We start from the raw sequence: 17,478 nt of genomic DNA on the forward strand, positions 1-17,478 counted from the left end.
AAACTTTCCGTTAACAACAACAACAAAAAAAGCCCTTTATTCTCATGAACCCTGACCTCATTTCCTGAAGTGGTCTCAGACACACACACACACAAGCCCGCGTAGGTACCATCCGTCAGTTCCCCTTGTCATCAGGCAAAAGCCACACATGCCCACCCCAGCGGTTCCCCCCCTCAGACCTGGAGGATACCTCCAGGTGTTCAGGCGACACTGTAGGAGGGACCAAGCAGGAACTCAGAGTAATAACGTTAAATCCCGGTTTTCCAAGGCAGAGGGAAAACCCCACGTATTAGTCACAACCAAAACCCCAGGTTTCTGCACGATCTCGACAAAACGTCTTGAAAAAAGGGAACAGAGGGATATTTTCAATGGGTGTTTTCACTGGGGGCTGTGATGCTCACAGGATGCAGCAGACAGAAACATTTTCAAAATACTGAGCTCTCAGTAATATAAAATTCTGATATTAAAAGGAAGTTGGATCCTCACCAACTCTGTGTCCCCCCAGTCGGTCTTAAACTCTGCTGTTTCCAGAGGGAGCCGTTTTGCTTTCTAGTAAGGAAAACTTCTTGATAATCCGTTTGACTCAAAAAAACAAACCCCACAGCCCAAAACGACACCCTATATAGCAGGCAAGGCTTTACCAAACAGGGTTAGACAGAATATACTTGCAGAGCATTTAATTTTGACCCCTTAGCAGTAGGGCCGTTGTCTTCCCTTTCCACTCGTTGAGACCCTCACCAGAATTTTCAGAGGAACCCCAGCCCCTGGAGCCCCCTCCTCCCCAGGAGCCCCAGGCACCCTCTTCCCCGCCGCCCCCCTGCTCTGCGGGGCCTGCGCCCCCTTCTCCCAGCGCGGCGGCGGGAGGCGGCAGGAGCACTTACCTTGACCACCCTCCTGTGGGGAGACCGCTCCTCCTCCTCTCTGGAGCCGGGACTCACTGATATCACTCGACTTTATTTATAATCTTTATTATACCGAAAAGTTGTACAAACTTATATGGTTCATAATGGTACGTGGCTCATGAATGAGACGGAAGTGAAATGTCTATGACTTTTCCGTGGGTTTCACTCAAGCCCCACGTTCACTCACTGGACAGCAGACGACGGTGGCGGGAACTCCTTCTCACGCACTTTTGCTCACGTCCCCTACTGGAGTCAAAGTTCTTCAGGGGCAGAGGTGATCGCTGGATAAATGTAAAGTATTAGCTGTAAGCAGAGTTTGCTGTAAGAAGTTTTCTTATGAGTGTTTTTAGAAAATTAAATACTCTTGAGACTCATGGACTTATAAAACGAACTTACGGTTGCCAGGCGAGTAAGGACGGAGGAAGGGATAGGTATGGTATTTGGGATGGACATGCACACACTGCTATATGTGAACTGGATGACCAACAAGGACCTAGTGTAGAGCACAGGGAACTCTGCTGAGCGTTACATGGCAGCCTGGAGGGGAGAGAGGTTGCGGGGAGTCGATACACGTGTATGTATGGCTGGGGCCCTTTGCTGTTCACCTGCAATGGTCACAACATAATACTAACTGGCTATACCCCAATACTAAATAAAAAGTTCAAAAGAGAAGAAATTAAATACTCGTGGACATGTTACTGTCACAACCGCCACCCAGTTTCAGCAACTCTGGTGCACTCTGAACACGTCAGGCAGGGACTCAACTCTCAGAGTGATGGCCCCATAGTTTCATCATCTCCTCCTTGTGGGGGTGGAGAACGCAGCTCACCACTCGGGTGCCTGCAGGTCTGGCAGCTGAGTGAGTCAGTCTCAGACAAAGGGCCCCGTCTCAAAGCCTGCAACTGTCCAACCAACAAGTTACCATCAGGGGACACCATGGCTGTGGGGGAGGCGTTAAGCTATTAACCAGAGCCTGCCCTTTCCACCGTGCCTGTGGGGATGGCAGAGTCCTCTCTGACGCCCACCCAGCTATATACCGGAACCTGCCCTTTCCACCGTGCCTGCGGGGGTGGCCGAGTCCTCGGACGCCCGCCCCACATCTAATGACCCATCAGGAGAAAGCATGGTTTCAGCAAAGCATCAACAAGTCCTCTCTCAGCAGGTAAATGCAGACACATTTATGTTCAGTAATATTTCATTCCAACTGGCACAAAGAGGGGAAAAAACATAATAAGGCCTTTATTTAAACCAATCTAGCAAAAGTATCAGAAAGTGGATTTAGATTTCAAAAGATTTAGAAAGTCAGCTTAGATTTCGACAGGTACTGCATCAACAACAAAAGTCATCAACAAAAGGAAGTTGTTCTTTGTTCTAGAAATGGACCTTAGCAAGTAACTAGCTTGGTACTAATTAAAGCGCTGCAGGGTTCAGGCCTGGTTACACACAGCTCACTGGCGCACCCACCCACCCTGACTCAACTGCTTTCCAAGCTGGGAGCTATTTCCAACAACCCTTTTAAACTACTATCCAGAACAAGGTCCTATTGCGTAGCACTATCTTCAATATCGTGTGATAAATCATAAAGGAAAAGATTACGAGAAAGGATACATATGTATATACAACCGAATCACTTTGCTATAAGGCAGAAATGAGCACAACATTGTAAGTTGACTACACCTCCATAAACGTTTTTCTAAATGCGATTCAGAGTTGAGCCCTGTATTTCTGTGTAACCAGAAGATGCCATTCCACAACACAGTGACTCCACAGTGACATTATCTTAAGCAATTTTACTGGAAAAACAATTACACTTCGAGCACCAAAGCAAGAACCCCATTATCAATTCAGTAGGTCACGTCCCAAGGGGGGAAAAAAAGGCGCTGAGCAGGCCTGGCTGCTGTCCACAACGTCGGGAATGTTCAGGCAGAGTGGACCGGGGTCCCACAGTGTTTGTGCCATAAGTCGATGGCCTTGCTCACGATCGCGTCCGAGCTGTCCTGGGGGATCTGTGAACAAGCAGACCAGGCTCTGAAAGGCATGATTCTGACTTCAGCCTCTCTCTCATTCACTGTGGCATAAAACTCGTGTCCACCGGCGTTTTTGCTGCTTTTCAGAAAGCGATCACGTAGGCGGCTGCTGCCAGATGGGCCACGTGGCACCGCGGCCACAGTGAGGAGTGCGCTGTCACCCACCTGGGTTTGGATCCTGCCCTGCCCACTCCCTGTGGAGCCCTGGGCAGGCTACCTAAGCTCCCCGGGTTCAGATCCCCAGATCTGAGATGGGGCAAATGATAGCCCCACTTCACAGGGCTCTTTACAGGGTTACAGGAGGCAATTCACAAAAAAGTATTTAGCAGGGGCCCTGGCAGTGTGTGCCACTATTCATTACAACGAGAGGGCTCTCTGATCCGACGCACACTCACTGGGCACTTATCTACCAGGCCGCTGTTCCGCTGTTAACACTGACTGATTAAAATAGACTTGGGGTCCAGGGAAATTCAGTCAAGCCTAAGTCTATTTTGACCTCTTCTTGCCTGGTTAAGGGTATTCTAAGATACAAAGATAGGGAAAAACAGGTTCATTCAGACCTTTTTCAACATGCTCAAGTTTACACTTCAGCACATTAACAAATTCAGCTGGGACTCCACCAGATATAGGAACAGAAATGAAAGGGCTTATGAGCAAAATCCACAAAAACGTTCCTTTTCCACTAACAGGGATCCCTCGCTTGCCCTAAAGTGACAGATCTCACCTCCTCGTTTCCCGACGGCCTCCTAGTGGCCGCTCTGGTCCCGGGTACACACACTCATGGAGACAGACCTGCTGCTCAGACCAGTGACCCCCAAACAAAGGATGTGGACTATAATCCACCGACCAAGCTGAAACTTATACTGGGGAAAATCATTTCTTATAATGTAAAAATATACTATATTGTCTCTGAAATAATTTAATGCCATAGAAAAATCTGGCTTGGTAAACTGAATTCCTTTCTAGATTCAAAGTTCAAGTGAAGCAAAGCACACTTACGTTTTCCAGAAACTTCGTTATCTTCTCTGCACTGTTCAGCGCCATTACTTTTATTTTAAAGGTTAAAAGAATTTCCACAGCTACAAAAACTAGTATCTTACAGGATCCACTTACAACTTTATCCCAAATCCTAAGAAAGAAAGATGTAATCAAATTACAAGTCTGAAGTTGATGTTTACACCTAAACAGCTCAAGTTTCAAAATTAAATCAAATTACATTTTCTTTTAGGTACCATCATCCCTCAGTATCCCCAGGCAAGTGGTTCATGGGCTCACTTGCTGTGCATACCAAGATCCGGGGAGGCTCAAGTCCCTCATATAAAGTGAGGTGGTGCAGTCAGCCCCCTGCAGCCACAGATTCCATAACCAAGGATTCGACCAGCCACAAGTGTCAACACAGCCCAGGATCTGGGATCGGCCGACTCTAGAGATGTGCAACTGTGGAGACAGATGGCTGACTGCATACGCTTCAGACAAGAGCTAATGAGGACATGGTCCTCCAGGAAGACGTCCTCCAATTAATCTCTCAAAATTGACATTTTAGGGCAGGAAGTTCCTAAAAACCAAAGCTTCAAGTTTACTAACATTCTGTAATGCTAAGATAACCATTACAGACTAAAGAACAAGAACAAAAAGGGGAATGAAATATTAAATTCAGTTTCATTTCCCAGTAAATTCCTTAATTAAGGAGCTATTAAATATACTCTAGATTAAATATACTCTAAAATCATTGTTCTGATAACCTCAATAGCTCTTACAGTATCATTCTCACTATGCTTACTAAGCACTGTCCCATAATACTCTGTGTGTACTGCCTTTTTCCTCAAGTGTTAAGTCCTGGAGGGAGCAGGACGGGACTCCAAAATACCCGTAACACATCTGAAATTGATGGAAGAGCTGAGTCTGAGTCTCCAGTCTAGCCTTCAGCTAGTTTAATGATGTCATAAGAGGTCTAAGAAATAAACTTTTTTCTCCAGGATCTGCTCCATTTCTGGAAAAGTCCACATCCATATATACTCCTGGAGACTACTTCAGATGTGAATATTCAACAGCATCTAACACATTGAGGGCCTTCTATTTCTCTAACCGTATATCCTAACATTTTTTATATTTATTTTAATACTCAATATTTCTAACACTTCTAATTGTATATATAATAAGCAGAATCACCAGTTGCTATGTCAGCTCCTGGAGAAGTTAGCATCAAATGACTGCATGGTTCTAAAGCAAATTTATATTCTGAGATGATCACGTTAAAAAAAACAAAACAACAACAAAAATGGGATTTTTCTGACTCTGTGCATTCAGTCATATTTGAAAGAAACACTTGCCTCTGTAAGCTGGACTCGGGCAAGCACCCGGCAAAACACTTCTTGAACCACAACTCGTAGGGAAGTGTGGACACCGCACAGCAGGCCTTCAGGTGACTCAGCAGTCGGCTATCTTCCAAATTCAAGTATTGTTCAAAAGCCTTTGGCTGATGATCAAAGGGGAAGAGGTTACTCACTTCCTGTGACTTAATGTTACCATATCTTACAGGCTATGACGAAAAAGTATACGTGCTGAAAGCAGGAAGTGTAGGAAACAAAGCTTCAGATTCATTCAAGCCACTGGTGATGCTGCCGTCTCCCAGGTCAGCACTAACCAGAGTAACCAACTGTCCAGGACGGAACAGTTTTTCTGGGGCAGTCTCTGGCTAAATGGAACAGTTAAGTCACGCTACTGCTGCTGCTAAGTTGCTTCAGTCACGCTGGTTAGTCCTAATTGCGCTAAGCAGATTCAACAACCTAAGACAAAAGTCCAGAGCAAAATTCAGTTGATCTGGGGAGCCAAGAAAGGTCCATGTGCTGGCTACTCCAGGGCCGGAGATTATAGGTTCACAGAAAGGAGCAGGCTAAGACCAAAGACACAGGGCGGGACTAGGTGCAGAGAGGGAACTAGGGAAAGAGGAGGTGAACAGGGCCCAGCAGTCACCGGTCACACCCCCGCTGACCCCGTGGAGCACACTGCACTTGGCAGGGAGGGTCAGCCAACAGGAGCGTCTGGAGGAGGAGCGCTGTCCCTAACAAGATGTGCATGAGAACTCCAGGCCGACAGCAAGAACACAGGGGAACAAAGCTCCGGGGTCCCATTTGGAGGCCTCTCCCATGGAAGGTTCCACAGCAGCCCACACTGAAAGACTGGGAGCTACCAGAGCTGGCTCCCAGACGGGACTGCTGTACTTACAGGGTCCTCTGGCAAAGCATGGACCCTACAGGTCAAGCCCTCAAGCCTGCACTCTCCATCCAGAAGGACACAACCAGATCAATGTATCACCCATGCAAATGCAAATATTTTGTTGTTTTTAACTAAATACTGGGTTGGCCAAAAAGCTCGTTCAGGCTTATGGAAAAACCCAAACTTTTCAGCCAACCTAATATCTGCACCTCTACTTCCACCAAAGAGGCAATTCATGACCCTTACAATGTCCACTGCAGCCAGACACTGTGCTCCATACAGGAAAGGGAGTAAAAGGTAAAGACAGCATCCCTGCCTTCAAGGAGCTTCCAACCTGGTTGGGACAGACCTGCAAAAGGCTGACGACAACACGCTGCAATAAAGCTACAACGGGAATGAGCACGAGACGCTGGGAACATCCAGGCGGAAATCTTAACCCAGAACCAGCTTCCCAGGAGAGCTGACGATTGAGCTGGCCCACGATGAGCAGGGACACAATTTGGCTGGGCAAAAAGGACCACAGAGTAATATCTGATCCTGCTTCAAGGGTCAACAGCCCTACATAAAGAGCTTCTAAAAAAGAAAAAATCCAAAAACTCTACAAGAGAAAATGCAAATGGCTCTAACCCATACAAAAAGATGCTCAAGCTGGCTAGAACAAAACAAACGCAACCTAACACTATCCTGAGGCATCTCTTCTCACCTATCAGGCTGGCAAGAACACATCAGGTCAGCGAGGCTACAGGGAAACAGGTACGCAGCTGTCGGTCACGAGGATGCAAAGGGTGGTATGAGTGCTGCAGAGGGGAATCGGAAAAGACCTACTAAGTAACGTGTTACTTAGTAACATGTGATCTCATCAATTCGTTTCTAGAGAGTCTATCCCCCAAATACACTAAAGGATACATGCACAAAGCTTTTCACCTGTAACACTGTATAACAGCAGAAGACTGAAAACAGCTCCAACAGCCAACACTAAAGGAAGGGCTGAAGAAACTAGGATGGAGTGGTATGCAGCCATGAACAGGAATAAGGAAGGTCTCTATACACTGCTCATGGCATAAGAAACCCCAGCATGTATCAGGTTAAAAAAAAAAGGCAGGGTGAAGAGAAATGTGTATCAGATGCTAGTGCTAAATCTAACAGGGTGAGTATAAATACATATCCATGTGTGCTTTTTTTCTTTTAGTGGAAGATGACATTTACATGAAATTTTGAGGACACAGCAAATGGTAGATGTGATATTATTTTTGTGTGTATGCTAAGTTGCTTCAGTTGTGTCTGACTCCTTGTGACCCCATGGACTGTAGCCCACCAGGCTCCTCTGTCCATGGGATTTTCCAGGCAAGAATACTGGAGTGGGTTGCCATGCCCTCCCTCCAGGGGATTTTCCCGGCCCAGGGACTGAATTCATGTTTCTCACATATGGGCAGGCAGGTTCTTTACCACTAGCGCCACCTGGGAAGCAGCCGATTTTATACTTTACTGTAAAACATTTAGGTTATTTCCAATATTTCCATGACCTTCAGTTCTTACTTTAAGAAAATAAAGTGGCCTTCCCTGGTTGCTCAGTGGTAAAGAATTCACTTGCTAATGCGGGGGACACGGTTCGATCCCTGGTCTGGGAAGATTCCACATGCCATGGGGCAACTAAGCCCATGCACCACAACGACTGAGCCGGCGTGCTGTGACTACTGAAGTCCACGCACCCTACAGCCTGTGCTCCGCAACCAGAGAAGCCGCCACAATGTGGAACCTGCACAGCGCAGCAGAGAGCGGGCCCCGCTTACTGCGGCTAGTGAAAGCTGCGTGCAGGAACAAGACCCGGCGCAGCCATAAATGAATAGATCTTTCAAAAAAAAAAGACAAGAAAGCACACCTCAACAAAAGGCAAAATCTGACAAAAGAGATTTAACTGAGGAATTTATACTAAACTTAGAAAGAGGCTGCTAATAGTGTTAAGAGGAAAAAAACACCCTCTCTTTAGGACAGCTTTTAAAAATTGTGTCAATGGCAAGAAAAAAAAAAAGAACGCTTTAATGACTGAACACAGTTAAGACTGAGATGGCTTAAAGACAGTCTGATCTGAAGAGAGATTAACAGAGGCTTCCCACGTCACACCACTGAAGCTGGCCTCCACTTTCGTTGGCAATCAGGGGCCTCATCAAAAAGACCTTCCAGAAGCTTGATGGAGAGAAAAGCTCCCCTCTCCTATACATCAGAACACTACAACATAAAGGCGTCATCGCCAGAAATATTCTTTGGATGTCAAAAGTCGATCACTGTGCAGCACATGCACATTTCCCTAGGATTATGAAACAACATATGCTTTGCGATAAAAACTTGGTAAAAACCACAAAAATGTGAAAAGATGACAGACAAGATTTCAGAAACTAACAAAAAGCTGGGCAGAAGAGATCTAGTATACAACTACAGCAACAAAAATTTTAAGCTAGATTTAACAAGGTTTAACTAAAGGATTTTTTTAAAAAACCTGACTTTAAGCATTTAAGTTGGGACTTCCATGATGGTCCAGCAGCTAAGACTGCACTTCCAATGCAAGGCGCCAGGGTTCAATCCCTGGTCAGGGAACTAGAATCACACATGTCACAACGCCTGGCACAGCCAAACAATTTTTTAAAAAAGAAATGAAAGAAAATTTATGTATAGCAACAATGCAATAACGTTAACAAACTAAGGAGAAAAAGGATATAACCACCTAAATAAGGACAGGAAAAAAAATGGTATGAAAATATCTCCTAAAAAGTTCTAAAAGACCCCATTACCCCACAACTAAAGACCCTGCACAGCCAAATAAATAAATTTTTAAAAAATATTAAAAGTTTTTTTAAGTCACTTGATGGCTACATGAAATAGCAACACAAAGGATATGTAGCTTTTCTTATATTAATACGTTCTGAACTTTTAAAAAGAACTTTTGCAACTATTAAAAACTATGTCCTAGACACAATAATGTACCTGTGAAAAATCCTTTGATGATGATGAAATTAAGGTTTAGGGGACATAAGGACACTGAGTATCTTGCTGGTTCTAAAATTCTTTTCTTTACACATTATTGATTGGAGATATCACCAATACATCTTTTCTTACACAAACGTTATTGACATATGATATATCAATACGTTTTTAGAGAGTGATACAGAACTGTGGTGTTGGGGAAGACTCTTGAGAGTCCCGTGGACTGCAAGGAGATCAAACCAGTCAGTCCTAAAGGAAATCTACCCTGAATATTCATCAGAACGTCCAATACTTTGGTCACCTGATGTGAAGAGTCAGCTCACTGGAAAAGACCCTGATGCTGGGAAAGATTGAGGGCAGGAGGAGAAGGGGACGACAGAGGAGGAGATGGTTGGATGGCATCACTGACTCAATGGACATGAGTTTAAGCAAACTCTGGGAGATGGTGAAGGACAGGGAAGCCTGGAGTGCTGCAGTTCATGGGGTCGCAGAGGGTCAGACACGACTGAGCAACTGAACTGATTAACATCACTGTGTGAAACTGTTAGAGCTTAACCAGAGCAGGGAGGGGGAAGGGAGCAGTGGGGTGGTTGCTGGCTGAAACTGCGTCACAGTTCACCACAAAAGGAACAGAGTCATGTCTGCATCTCATACCAGTCACAAAGATTCAGCCCCTCACCAGCTAAAGTACTAAAATTTTAAATGTTCAAAAATTTTTAAAAGCTAGAAGCTTTCTAAAACAAAAATCTTGGAGTTAGAAAGGCCTTTCTAACTAAGATACAAGAGAAAAAAAAAGAAATACTGATAAGACCAATGGTATTACCTTCATATCTTTATACAACAGCAAGAAATATTTGCAGAGAAAATATTTAATTTACATAAACATTCAGCATATAGCAATAATTCTTACCCAAAAAGGAAAGATGCAAACAAAATAGAAAGGTAGACAAACATGCCCAATAAACATATCTCCAGAGCTGCTTAGCCTCACTCAAAATTAAGGCAATGAAAATTAAAACGGGCTACCATTTCAGTATCAGGTCGGCAAAATTTTAAGAGATTGATACTATTATTGGCAAAAGGGTGGAAAACAGGAAATCTCAAACTGGTGGGGGAAGCAAAATTGGTCCAACTTCTGGGTGAGTAACCTGGTAGCTAACACATTTAAATATGTCTGTTGCGTTAGAGCATTTAACATATAGGTAACCCACCCTAGAGAAGCACGCACGCACGCACGCACACACACACACACGGGAACATGTCACGTACACGGAGAGGGCTGTCATCATGGAACCATTACACTAAATTAGGGCAAATTCTTAACAAGAAAGACTATGAGAACTTTTTCAGTTCAGTTCAGTCGCTCAGTTGTGTCCGACTCTTTGCCACCCCATGAGAATTTTTTAAGTGGTTCTAAATGAGTGACTCTCAACCCTAACCTCATTTCAGAATCACTGAGTTTTAAAAAATTAGAATTCTGAGGCCCCACCCTGGGAGACTCTGATTTCACTGCTCTGGTCACTGTTGAGAACTCTCAGGTGGTACTAACAGGAAGTCAGGGTTGAAAACCACCCATGTGTAGTGACGTGGAAAAACTTCACCACATGAAGTTTTAAACAGAATCATAGGGCCGTATGAACAGTATAATACATTAAAAAAATTATATATGTAAAAATATGTATAAGACGTATACACACACACACACACACACGTGTCCACGGGTATGCATTCACACCCACATCCACTCTAATGCACATAAAATGATTTAGACAAGGGACTTCTGGATGGTTCAGTGGCTAAGAATCCACTCACCAAGGCAGGGCACACAGGTTCAATCCCTGGTCCTCGAAGATTCCACATGCCACAGAGCAACCGAGCTCGTGACAAAACCGCTGAGCCAGCACTATGGGGCCCAAGCGCCACGACCACGGAAGCCTGCGCTCCACAACAAGAGAAGCCACCACGATGAGACGCCCCAGCACAACTAGAGAGGAGCCTCTGCTCGCCACAACTAGAGCAAGTCCAGGCACAGCATGAAGACCAGACGAACACACACCAAGCTGGTGACAGAGCTTGCACCTTAGAACGTGGGGGACGGGGAAGCATGCGGGCGGGCTGACGACTGTGGATTCATTTGGATCATTTAATCCTCCCAGAATGTATCTGTTACTTGTGTTCTTAAAAAGAATGAATTTTTTAAACAATCCATCACTATGCGATTGCATTCACTCCAATGTTAAGAAAGGCTGATGAAACCACGGTACAAGTTTGGACCTCCTGACTGAATTAGGCAGCTAACATTCCATCCACATATGCTCCAATGCCATGCTTTATTGAGATTAAGTGAAGTTAAGTTTTAAAATCTAAGAATCGAACTTTACCTAATGGAAACACATAAAAAGCACTCCTGTTCAGGGCTCAGGGAAGCTGAGGGCTGAAGGGTCTGGCCCGCCGCAGGGTTTGCGGGGCTCCCCAGGGCACGGCCAGCCTGTGCCCCGCACCTGACCCTGCACCCTGGACCGTGGATACTGCTTTCAGCAGAATTTCTAAATGAGACAGTTCAATGACTTAAGAAAAAAGACTCGTTTTTATAAAAAGAGAAATGGCGGCGGAGGGGGCGAGGGGAAGCTGAGGAGAGAGAACAGCAAAGGACCCGATACGAGGATGACCTAAGTGCTGGTTCTCCCGATTGCCCAGTCAGTGCGGCAGACCACCGGCTGCCCAGCTCACGTCCACTCCCTTCTCCTTCCTCAGGAACAGAGTCCCTGTTCCAATGTGAGACCACAGCATGCCCGGCTCAAAAGCAACCAACCACATTCCCCAGGCTCCCCTGCAGACCAGGGCAACGTGGGGACATCCTCCTCACTAACGGTCATGCAGAACGGAAGTCTGTAAAGGGAGGCAGGCTGGCCGGGCTTGGCACTTTTCCTCCTCTACCTTCCCTTCCTGCCCAGAGCACAGATGTAGGCCTGTCTCTCCAGCACCATCACATGATCCCGAGAGGACAGTCGCCCCTAGGAGCGCTAGAGCAGGAGGACGGGGACGGCCCAGCCCTGGGCTGCCTTGCCCCGGACTTCTGCTTACATGAGAGAAGACAGTAAAGCGTCTACTGTTTGGGCTTCCCATTATATACAGCCAAACTTAAACCTTAGTACTGAGTGATAATTCTAGATCAGATCGAGAATACTATAGAGCTGGAGTGGGCAAGCTACAGCCTGCAGTGGCCAAATCCAGCCATGACCAAGCATTTATGTGTTACTATTTTGTGTGACAACAGCGTGTGTGTATACACTCGGTCACTCAGTCGTGTCTGACTCTGTGACCCCGTGGACTGTATGTAGCCCTCCAGGCTTCTCTGTCCATGGGATTTTCCAGGGAAAATTACTGAAGTGGGTTGACCACCACTTTCTCCAGGGGATCGTCCCAAGCCAGAGACTGAACCAGAGCCTCTTGCATCTCCTGCATCAGCAGGTGGATTCTTTACCACTGAGCCGCCTGGAAAGCTGTGTGACTGCAGCAGGCACACAGAGACCACCTGGCCCAACAAGCTGGAGATCTTCACTACCTGGCCTCTTACTGCTGACCCCCACCAGAGGGTCCGCTCGTAACTGTAGTGCCGCCGGGAGGTAAAGGCATTTCCTGAGGCCCCCACCACCACTGCTCAGCCCCAGCCCACAAGAGCCATAACGTCACCCCTCACCAGCTGGGGCAGAGTGTCCCGGTACTTGCTATTCAGCTGGTTCACGAAGCATCGCGTGATCCAGTAACAGTCGACACTATCTTCCACCATCTCTTCCATGGCCTTCGCAATGGCAAGAAATACTTCATCTTCTGGCTCCTGAAAAATTAATAACAACTCAAGGAGGCAAGAGAGAAAAACAGAGGATTCTTTAATAAAAATGAAGCCTTACTCCCTAAATTCTGAAGGAGCCAAAATAAGTCAAAGTGGGACCAAAAGCACCCAGTCCATCACTAAAAAGACAACCGAGGGGAGATGAAGAGTAACCAGGGAATCTGAGGCAGTGTTGCTTCTGAACACTCAGGCTTCAGGCTAAACATTCACAGATTTCCCAGCTTCTAACATTAAGCCCCAAGAGTCAACGTAAACCTGAAGCAAAGGACGACTCTCCACCCAGAAGTATTCTCAGTGCTGGAAGAGAATTCCTTTCAAACAGATGTGATAAAACAGCACAAATAATAATTAGAGACAATTATTGTCAATACGGTAATTTGCAAAAATGACCCCAAAAGGACTAATAAGCATTTTCTTTATTTCAAAACATTCATACAGATCTTTACATTTTTGCTCTATCTTTAAGCACTTATAAAGCTAAAACTGCTCCGAGAATCAGAATTTTAGGAATCAGAAGAATGGCATTTCTCAAGCCTTTTGTCAACACTCAGAACATGAAAGTAAACCTTCAAGAAAATTTCGAAAGAAGTCTCATAAAAACTGGAATCCACTTGGAAAATCTGTTTTCAATCACTGCTCCTTATACCAAAAGCTTTACGTTTTCATCTAGGATTTAACAGCTAAAGGATTTTAACATTGAAAAAGTTTCTTTCTACTCCTCTAAGAAGTCCCAAGTTAAATCAAACTTCCTGTTTTAATAGAAGAACTGCATTTTAGGCCTCCTTTCCACTAACTTTCCACATGTCAAGAGCAGCAGAAAGGCTTCTTTCGTGGACTCCTGCCTGGCCCTGGGCTCTGTGCTCCTCAATCCAGCAGCTCAATGCTGCGCCCAGCTTCTCTGAGACGCAGCTGGGAGGACCAGCGCCCTTCAGCTGAAGTTGGCTTCTATGTTCCCAGCCGTGGGTACAGCACTGCTATGCAGTCTTATTAAAAGATAAGAAAAATACAGCTGACTGGGGCTTGGAGGCCAAGGAGACACGCACCTAAAATGAATACTTGGGACAGCGTGTCTGCCCAAGGCCAATGGAAACATTTAGACCTCGAGCTAATGGATAATCTAACCTAACTTCATAGTTTGGGAACTTGTGTAGTACCATCAACTAACTGCATTTTGTCAATGAGAAATAAAATCTAAAGACACTCAAGGGTTCCAACTATTTCCTGGGATGTTCTTTCTTGATAAGCTTTATAAAAGTGAAAAACCTAAGATCTGTCCATGGGACCCAAAGCAATCTCAAAAAATTAAAGAAAAAGGGACTTCCCTGGTAGTCCACTGGCTAAGACTCCTTCCTTCTGATGCAAGGGGCCCGGGTTCAATCCCTGGTTGGGGAACTAGATCCTACATGCCACAACCAAGACTCAGCATAGCCAAATAAATAAAAATAAATGTTTTAAAGAGAGAAAGAATAAGTCAAAGCTTCACACTGCTGTTAGCAGGTTGAAATCTACAACCACCATGAAAAAATATAGAATAGCATAGTTTGCAGACAAATCCCTATTCATAACAATTCACTCTGTTTCAGCCAAAAGTTAAAATGCCTATGTGAATTGCAGCCAAAACCCAAGAGCTGTAGTCATTACTTTGCCTGCCCTCCTCCACTTTCCCCTTCTCTTCCCTTTATAAACAATAAGCAATTCTAGTAACTAGAGCGAGCAGTCTGTCAAAGATCAAGCCTGTGAAACTGAGGCCAAGAGGCAGTCAATGACCACAAGGCCTCTGGGGCCTGCAGGCTAGGGCCAAAGATGTGGCTGACCATGTTGGTTACAGACAGAGGAACGAGCAAAGAAATAAATACAAATAAGAGGTTTCCGTTAGCTTCGTTGTAACTGCCAGAGAAGGAAGCAGCAAGTATAGAAAGGGTGACAGCGAGAATAAACTTGTGATTACTGGCAGTATTAGCATTAACTAACATTAATTAACTAGCATTAACGGGTTTAATACAGTGATAAGCATGCGTGTGTGTATTTCCCAGCTCTGTCTGCTGAGGGAGCCTGCAAGCAATGACACATCAAGCACAATGAGCACATCTAGCCCCCTGTTCTTGGTTTCTAATGACAGTTTTTAAAAATTAAAATAAAAGGATAAAAGGATGATTATTCCAGGTTTGGGGAATAGTGTAAGATGAACCTAGAGTATCTTATTGTTCCAAAAAGTGAGGAAGTGCTCAAAATGATGGGAACTTGTCCAGACGACACAGAAGTCAGCCTGAAGTGGCTCCCACTAGCCCAATCTGGGACAACTTTAACATCAAAATAGTGGCAGTAATGACATAGGCCACTGAATAAAAGAGAAATCTATAAATTCATATGGATAAAAGAGAAGGGAAAACTCTTCCTTATCAAAAAGCCATCTAATAAATGCAGAAGGAATGAAGGAGTCAGAAGGTCACCATTTGGCAATCAGCAGAGTGAAAACTATTTAAGGATTGATATTTACACAGCCTCAAAGTACCTCCTGACAAGTTACTTATTAATTACAAAGAGAAAAAAAGCAACCATGTAGGAGAAGCCTCCCAGACATTGCCTTAACCCAGTGATCAAAGCAGCAAAAGCAGTATCACAACTTCTGTGGTTTTCCTTCCAAAAATTCACAACTAGACTTCCATCAGGAGGAAATAAATGAGAAACACTACTGGCCAGTACTCTTCAAAACTGTCAACGTCATGAAAGACAGACGAAGACTGAGGGACTGATCCAGGCTAAAGGCAGCTAAGAATAAGTGTAATGCAGGATCCCGGATTGGATCGAGGGCCAGAAAAAGGACACTGGTGTGAGAGTCAGCAAAATTTCCAAAACAGCTACAGATTAGTTCACAGCATCGTATGAATGTTAGCTTTCTGGTTTTGACAATAACCAGAGTACAACTGAGACCTAACATTTAAGGATGCTAGGTGAAGGTAAATGGGAACACTACTCTTTCTTTATGTAAGTTTTCTCTACATCTAAAATGATTTTGAATTGACGAGTTCAAACATAAGGAAATTTTTTAAAAATCATCAACAAATGGTAAAACTAGTGGCTGAAAGTCTGATAAGTTCTGAACCAAGACTTTTATTGTTTATGATAAAGAGCATTATTGGGACAACTGGTCAAGCGGAAATAGAGTGAAGATTAGATGTTAGTACTGTATCAATGTCAACTTCTTGGTGTTGATGACAGAACTACGGTCACCAAGGGAAGTGTTCTCATCTTTAGCAAGCATATACTGCAAGAATCTGAAATAATGGGATGCCGCATTTACATCTTATTCTCAAATACTTTGGGGGGAAAACAGGTATACATATATAGGAAAAATGACAAAGCAAATGTGGTAAAATGTTAATGACTAGGGAACTGTGATAAAGGTTAAATGGGAATTATTGGTAGTAATCTTGCAACTTTTCTGTAAATTTGAAATTACTTCTTCAAAATAAAATTTTAAAAAATTAGGGATACTGGGTCAGATTGTACAGGGCTATGCTTTTATTCTACAAAGAAGAGCCACTGAAAGGTTCAAACGCAAAACATGACGTGATCGAAGGCTGGCCAACGGAGCAGTCGAGAGTCAAGCCAAGGGTCAAACAAAAGCACCACTGACCAGTGGAAACGAGGGACTTCGAGGCAACTTCCCAGACTCTAACCGGTGCATGTAGAGATAGACTTCAATCTGAGGGGTGGCATCACTGATGAAGCGGATGACTTTCAAGGCGTGAAGGACATCAGAGTACTGCTCCTTGCGATACATCATCACCTGGGCGTGGGACTCATGGTGTGGAGGCAAGATTCCTATAGAGACCCGGGTGGGGGGGGGGGGGGATAAAGATAGTAAAATACAGAGGCACCAATCTGAACCCCTCCTCTATGAAAGAATCCTGTCAGATGCTGCCTGCCACAATTAGAGTAGAAGTCACAAGTATTTAGTTACTATACACATTGTTTTAGAAATTTATTCTATAAAATAAATTTTAACTATCAATATAATCAATATCTGGATGGCAACTGCATCACTGATAATCAATGAGAAACGAAATGACATCAATTCAGTTCAGTCACTCAGTTGAGTCTGACTCTATGCGACCCCACGGACTGCAGAATGCCAGGCTTCCCTGTCCATCACCAACTCCCAGAGCTTACTCAAACTCATGTCCATCAAGTTGGTGATGCCATTCAACCATCTCATCCTCTGTCGTCCCCTTCTCCTCCCACCTTCAATCTTTCCCAGCAACAGGGCCTTTTCCAATCAGTCAGTTCTTTGCATCAGGTGGTCAAAGTATTGGCGTTTCAGTTTCAGCATCAGTCCTTCCAATGAATATTCAGGACTGATTTTCTTTAGGACTGACTGGTTTCATCTTCTTGCAGTTCAAAGGACTCTCAAGAGTCTTCTCCAACACCACAGTTCAAAAGCATCAATTCTTCGGCACTCAGCTTTATAGTCCAACTCTCACATCCATACATGACCATT

The 17,478-nt window shown here is 44.5% G+C and overlaps 1 protein-coding gene across 15 annotated transcripts in view; it reads right to left on the minus strand.

Moving 5' to 3' along the window:
• Positions 1–2,116: 2,116 nt before the first annotated feature.
• TBC1D7 (TBC1 domain family member 7) overlaps positions 2,117–17,478 on the minus strand; it is a 29,777-nt gene continuing 14,415 nt past the window's right edge. For all 15 annotated transcript variants that reach the window (XM_044927281.2, XM_044927261.2, XM_044927277.2 and 12 more), the window contains 5 exons: positions 16,615–16,802; positions 12,825–12,962; positions 5,260–5,405; positions 3,929–4,058; positions 2,117–2,908 (listed from right to left, as the gene is read on the minus strand). In XM_044927281.2, the coding sequence (XP_044783216.1) occupies positions 2,822–2,908; positions 3,929–4,058; positions 5,260–5,405; positions 12,825–12,962; positions 16,615–16,802 (689 nt within the window). In that variant the 3' untranslated portion in view covers positions 2,117–2,821. The remainder of the gene's footprint in view (positions 2,909–3,928; positions 4,059–5,259; positions 5,406–12,824; positions 12,963–16,614; positions 16,803–17,478) is intronic.

Source organism: Bubalus bubalis, chromosome 2, assembly GCF_019923935.1.
Source record: "Bubalus bubalis isolate 160015118507 breed Murrah chromosome 2, NDDB_SH_1, whole genome shotgun sequence".
Classification (NCBI taxonomy): domain Eukaryota; kingdom Metazoa; phylum Chordata; class Mammalia; order Artiodactyla; family Bovidae; genus Bubalus; species Bubalus bubalis.